Source organism: Canis lupus, chromosome 7, assembly GCF_003254725.2.
Source record: "Canis lupus dingo isolate Sandy chromosome 7, ASM325472v2, whole genome shotgun sequence".
Classification (NCBI taxonomy): Eukaryota; Metazoa; Chordata; class Mammalia; order Carnivora; family Canidae; genus Canis; species Canis lupus.
Window position 1 is genome coordinate 38,406,133 of NC_064249.1, and position 6,000 is coordinate 38,412,132.

General features: G+C 39.6%; 1 protein-coding gene across 4 annotated transcripts in view; it reads left to right on the top strand.

Moving 5' to 3' along the window:
- ACBD3 (acyl-CoA binding domain containing 3) overlaps positions 1-4,924 on the top strand; it is a 42,197-nt gene extending 37,273 nt beyond the window's left edge. For 2 of the 4 annotated variants that reach the window (XM_049112461.1, XM_049112462.1), the window contains exons 8-9: positions 1,128-1,157; positions 2,791-4,924. In XM_049112461.1, coding sequence (XP_048968418.1) covers positions 1,128-1,157; positions 2,791-3,002 — 242 coding nt within the window. In that variant the 3' untranslated portion in view covers positions 3,003-4,924. The remainder of the gene's footprint in view (positions 1-1,127; positions 1,158-2,790) is intronic. The other 2 variants (XM_049112463.1, XM_025430669.3) reach the window with 1 other exon arrangement.
- Positions 4,925-6,000: the final 1,076 nt, after the last annotated feature.

Here is a 6,000-nt window from a genome sequence, read left to right on the forward strand (position 1 = left end):
TGACTGAACCAGAAAGGAGAAAACAGGAGTGAGGAAAGAGCAAGCAGAGGCGAGAGAGAGACCTGAGCAGGTGTCACTACCCCCATGTCAGGTGCCACCAAGTAACATCAGGACCAGAGACTGGCCTTTCTTTCTTCCTTTTCCTTTTCCTTTTCCTTTTCCCTTTCCTTTCCTTTCCTTCTTTTTTTTTTTTTTAAGATTTTATTTATTTATTCATGAGAGATTAGAGAGGCAGACAGAGAGAAAGACATAGGCAGAGGGAGAAACAGGCTCCATGCAAGGAGCCTGATGCAGGACTCGATCCCAGGAATCTGGGATAATGCCCTGAGCCAAAGGCAGATGCTCAACCACTGAGTTACCGAGGTGTCCTGAGACTGGCCTTTCTGTTGTATCACAGGAACTCATGAAAATTATACTGTTTGCAAGTGTCTGGGAAGGGAAGTTTGTGTGTGTAGATTGTTACACTTCTAAAGAGCTTTGTGAATAGTGTAGAAGAATTCTCGGTTCAGAAGCAGGTCAAGGAGGTGATCTATGTCTGCTGGCTTGCCTATTGGAGACTCTCTGAAGGGAGGTTGCATCCTAGCGTGAGCCCTCACCTGAGTGTCATTTTGGGGCTCTTCATGTTGGGCAGGGCACCGGTAAACATGGCCACGGACCAGTGCCTCTCTGGAGGTGAGAACCATTGGCACACCCTTGATCTCTGCTCTAATATGTGATATCCTTCAGGTGGAAATGTCCTTGTGCTGTTCCTAATCATAAAATGATTTCCATCTAAAACTGTCAATACCCCTGTATGAACCAAAACAATAGTGAGGACTTATGGCAATAAGAGTTGTTTGCAAAGAGTGAGCATAACTTTGTCCTTTTTGAAAACGTAGCTCACAGGCTGCATGTGTCTCATGGCTTCTTATGAAGGCCACTGTGTGCCACCATGTCTTGTCCCCATAGTGCATTTTATGGGAGTCCTTTTAGCTTGGCTTAAGATAGAAGAGCAGTCAGTCTTTTTTGTTTGTTGGTTTGGTTTTTCTCTATTTGGTCTTGAAAGCTACGGGAAATTGTTCTCTTTGAAGAAATGTGGCTCATAACCTATCTTCCTGCTCTAATTCTACCTGTCTTTATTGTTACAGGTCCCAAGTCTTTGCTTAACTTGATGAAAGGTACATTGCTCATCTGTCCCAGTAACCTTTGGTTTTACAGATTTTGAATTACTGGGCTAATGTGTTTCATGGATACGCTTATAGGCAATATAGGCATTTTGAATGGCTCTGTATTTCTCATTTGCAAATGAAGGACATTTATTGCTGTGATGAAGCAAATCTTATTTGGGCCTATTTATCAGAGTGTCATTTGCCTTTTTTTTTTTAAGTAAACTTTTTTTTTTTTTAAGATTTTACTTATTTGATACAGAGAGAGCAAACACAAGTAGGGGGAATAGCAGGCAGATGGAGAGAAGGAGAAGCAGACTCCACGCAGAGTAGGGAGCCCAGTGTGGAGCTTGATCCCAGGATTCCAGGATCATGACCTGAGCTGAAGGCAGACGCTTAACCACCTGAGCCACCCAGGCATCCCCTAAATAAAGCCATAAATTAATAATAAAATAATAAGATATAAAAATAATAAAATTATAATAATTTTATTATAATAATAATAAAATTTTATTTTAGAATAGTTTTAGATTTATAGAAAAGTTGCAAAAATAGTACAAAGAGTTCTAGTATACTCCACCACACACAGTTTCGCCTGGTGTTAGCATCTGTCTTGTACTGTGGTAGGTTCATCATTACTAATGAACCAGTATGGATACATTATGATCACCTAAAGTCCATATGTATTCAGATTTCCTTAGTTTTTATCTAATGTTCCAGGATCCCATCCAGGTTGCTATGTTATAGTTAGTTATTTTGTCTCTTTAAGCTCCTCTAGACTGTGAGAGTTTCTCTGACTTTCCTTGTCTAAATTCCTGACAATGGCTATTGACAATCACCATGCAGTTAACCAATGTTGCCCCAATTCACTCTGCCATGTTATGAATGTGTTATGGTCTTTTATCTTCTGTATGGTATATTCCTCTGACCTGTTGGCTTGAGATTCTTTATATTTTATACATGAAACTGAGATTTTAAGCTGATTTGCAATTTTCTCACTCCTATAGGTTTCCAGAGGTATTTTTTTCCTAATTTCATATCATTACAGCAAAAACTATTAACTGGAACAAACCTGGAATCAGAGCTTTTTGCCACTGGGATCATCCTTGAGTTAACACAGACCTGTAGTGAAAGTAATGGATTTTCAGAGTGTCTCTGAATGCCTACCTCTATACTTTGGTTTCCTCATTTTACTTTTTATATATCAGATATATAGAAAATGATACTCCTCAAAGCTTGATTGCCCTTTCCTAAAACAGAGAGAATTTTCCTATTGTTGAAGAGGAAGAGGAGAGTGTCATTTTCCTTGGTGTTGCTCAGGCGAGCAAGGTTCCACGTACTGCAAGGAATGAGGAATTGAGGGGCTGTGCACGGGGAAGAGTGGGGCTCAGAAGTAGTAGTGGTGGTTACAGTCCAGTGAGAGAGAGATGCTGGCTGCTTCCACCACCAGATAGCAGCTAGTCAGACACAAGAATAAACAAATAAACGACCCAGGGACTAAGTGCTCACGGGTGTGTAAGTTGTAGAATGGCTCCAGAGAACTTCTGATGAGAATTTTCTCAGAGAGAGAACTGGGTTGCAGTGTTTGATGCAAATGCGTTTTTCCTGGATCTGTTCACTGATGTGTTTCCTGTCTGTCTCACAGAAAACGTCAGTAATGAAGAGAAAGCCAAAAAGAATGCCACCAAGCCTCTGCTGGATGAGATTGTGCCTGTGTACCGGCGGGACTGTCACGAAGAAGTGTATGCCGGTAGCCACCAATACCCAGGGAGAGGAGTCTACCTCCTCAAGTTTGACAACTCCTACTCTTTGTGGCGGTCAAAGTCGGTCTACTACAGAGTCTATTACACTAGATAAAGATGTTACAGAGTCTGGAGTCTAGGGTGGGGCAGAAGACAGCGTTTAGTTTGGAATTTCTTTTGACTTTGTGGAGCATTGCAGTCAGTGTTTACCCTATTGATTTTGGTCTGATGGCTGGTGAACTCTTGTGGGGACTCAGGGTTCCCTTGAAACCCTTTAGCATTAATACTCTGGGGTTAGGGGATTCCTCAGACCCCTCGAGCCCTTGGGTGCTGACCACCAGAGTCACTAGTGGATGCTGAAGTTACAGGAGCTACATGTTAAATCTTTAAGGTCTCTAAAATAAAACCTCCCCACATTGACCCCACCTGACTGATGGTGAGTCCATGCTGCCTGCTCCATGTGTTTTACGAGAGCCCGTAGTTACAGTGACCTCTGATGGGAAATCCTCATGTCAGTAGTCTACCTGAGGTGCAGCTGACTTTGAGGAAGGTCATCATTTGTAAAAACTGAAAAACTCAAGACCTCACAGATTATAATAGAAAAGTTGCCTCAATTTGAATTTGTTTTGAACAACCCAGATTGTTTCTGCTTTGAGTGCAGCTTGTTCAGTTCAGAGTTGTATTACAGAGAATTATTTTCCAAGATCTTAAGAATGTTCAAAGCTGATTGTTAATTGAACTATGAAGACACCTAGAACACCTGAGACATCTGTCTTAGCAAGCCTCTGCTTGGTCCTTTGCTCTTCCTCTGGTACTAGTACACTACCAGTAACAAAGCAAAATTCCTTTTTGTCTCAGTTGGGCTTTATCGAGCATCTCAAATTGAAACTGTTTTCTGCACAAGCATATAGTTACGGGTTTTGTAAACTCAAATTGGCACCTACTGATTTAAAATATACAATATCACTTAAATATAATTCGGTGTGTGGGGAATAACATTGCACTAAATGGAAATCACTGCCAGAGACAGTCCATTTTCTTTTCATGTGTTAATACTTAGGTACAAACCCCTACACAATTCCAGTTTGGAATTGCTTACTAGAGAGAATTGGAAATGCATATGCCCATGCTTAAATTGTTTTAGAGCTTTAATCTGTATTGTCTTTAGAGATGGGAAGAGGTACATCTTTGTTTTCCTTACTGAAAACAAATATGGATTAATTGCCTCACATTTGTATAAGTGATCGACTAGTGTAGAGATTCTTGTTTTCAGAAGGGAGGGTGGTATAGCTAGAAAGCGACAAAGACGGCAATACACATGTAATGTTACTGTATGTTGTTACTGAAATACTTAGATTTTTATAATTTCAAATCATAAATCACTTCTCGTAGGAGGGTCTCTGTTGATTAGCTGCGTTATATACAGTTCACTACGTAAGGGGCTGTTGGTTTTTGTGTGCTGCATTTCTGTCTGTTTTTTAATACCTGGTTTTGTACATACCTAACTCTGTTCTCTTTTGGTTATTCAGAAACTGGATTATTTTCTCCTAAGCAGTGCTTAATTTGTGTTTTTTAATTTTGATTCACTAGTTCCAGCTCAAAGATGTCCACACTGTTCTTCTGTCCAGAACACTTTCAGGCTCTCCATCAGCTCTCATGTATATATGGTATAGAAACCATGGGGTTAGGCACTTCTTTGGCTTTTTTTTTTTTTTTTTTTTTAATGAGAAAATACTGTATTTAAAATGTAAAATAAACTTTTAAAAAGCAGGCACTAATATATATTTCTTCCAGCCTTTGATTACAGATTTGTCCTTGCACATGTTAAGATGAATTATCTTCTAAAAATATCATTGTTCTTGGGAGCAGTGTATGTCACTTTACATAGCAGTGGTTCCTGTCATGTGCTCATGTCAGAACATTTTTTTGGTTTTAAACTTTTTTATTGCCTTTGGCTGTTGATTAGTACAGTACAAGTGCGATTTCAAAAAGATCTTGAAAATAATATATTTAATCAATTAAAATGTTTATCTGTAACCCGTTGATGTTTCATTAATACAGTTACTCTCTGAAGTGTTAGTTTTGTATTTCTTCATTTTGGAAGGATGAGAAGAAATATTCCAAATGACCTTTTCTGTTTTAAAAAGTTGAAAACCAACAGCAGACTATTTCTGACTGATTATTTAATTTTTGCTGTGAATTACCCCAGTGAGTTAAGATTTTAAAGTTTTCAGACTTCTTCGTGGAAAGGAAAGCACTACTTTTTCTTAAAAGGGACTTATAAAATCATTTTCCCTATACAACCAGATGCATAGCATATTCCTTGACATACACGGGGACCACCTGCTTTAAAATAGTTTCTGAGGGGATCCCTGGGTGGCGCAGCGGTTTAGCGCCTGCCTTTGGCCCAGGGCGCGATCCTGGAGACCCAGGATCGAATCCCACATCGGGCTCCCGGTGCATGGAGCCTGCTTCTCCCTCTGCCTGTGTCTCTGCCTCTCTCTCTCACTGTGTGCCTATCATAAATAAAAAAAAAAAAATAAAATAAAATAAAATAGTTTCTGAGGTCTGGCACTTGGAAAGCAATAATTAGAGGAGTGCCCCAGTCAGTATAATGTGGAATGCCAGAAACTATTCTAAAAATGACCCCACTGAAATGTGTATCAACCTGGACATCAAATTTCATTTGCTTGTTTGAGATTCGGAGAGAGAGAATGAGTTGGTCATCCTGGGATTTTATCACTGTGTTGGGGTACTGTGAAGCCAGACCAGAAAGTACTTAAGGAGAACTATTGATATGTGTGTGCATCTTCGAAGCCATGTGACTGAGTCTTGACCATCTGTCTTGTGGAAGAGGAGCAGCAACCTATTCAAAATAATAAGTGATTGCTAATAATTCATTATTAGCTTGGAGTGCACAATCTACAACCAAAACCATCTTTGCACTCTTTCCCCAGCCTCAATTCATCACCTCCGTCAGAAACTTAACAATGTGTGCATGTGATCTTGGGGTAGAGCAAATCTTAACTTTATTTATATGCACTAATTTTTCAAAATGTGTATAAATCAAACTTGGACTTTTATCTCACATATATTCTCCTACAAGTCTTCCA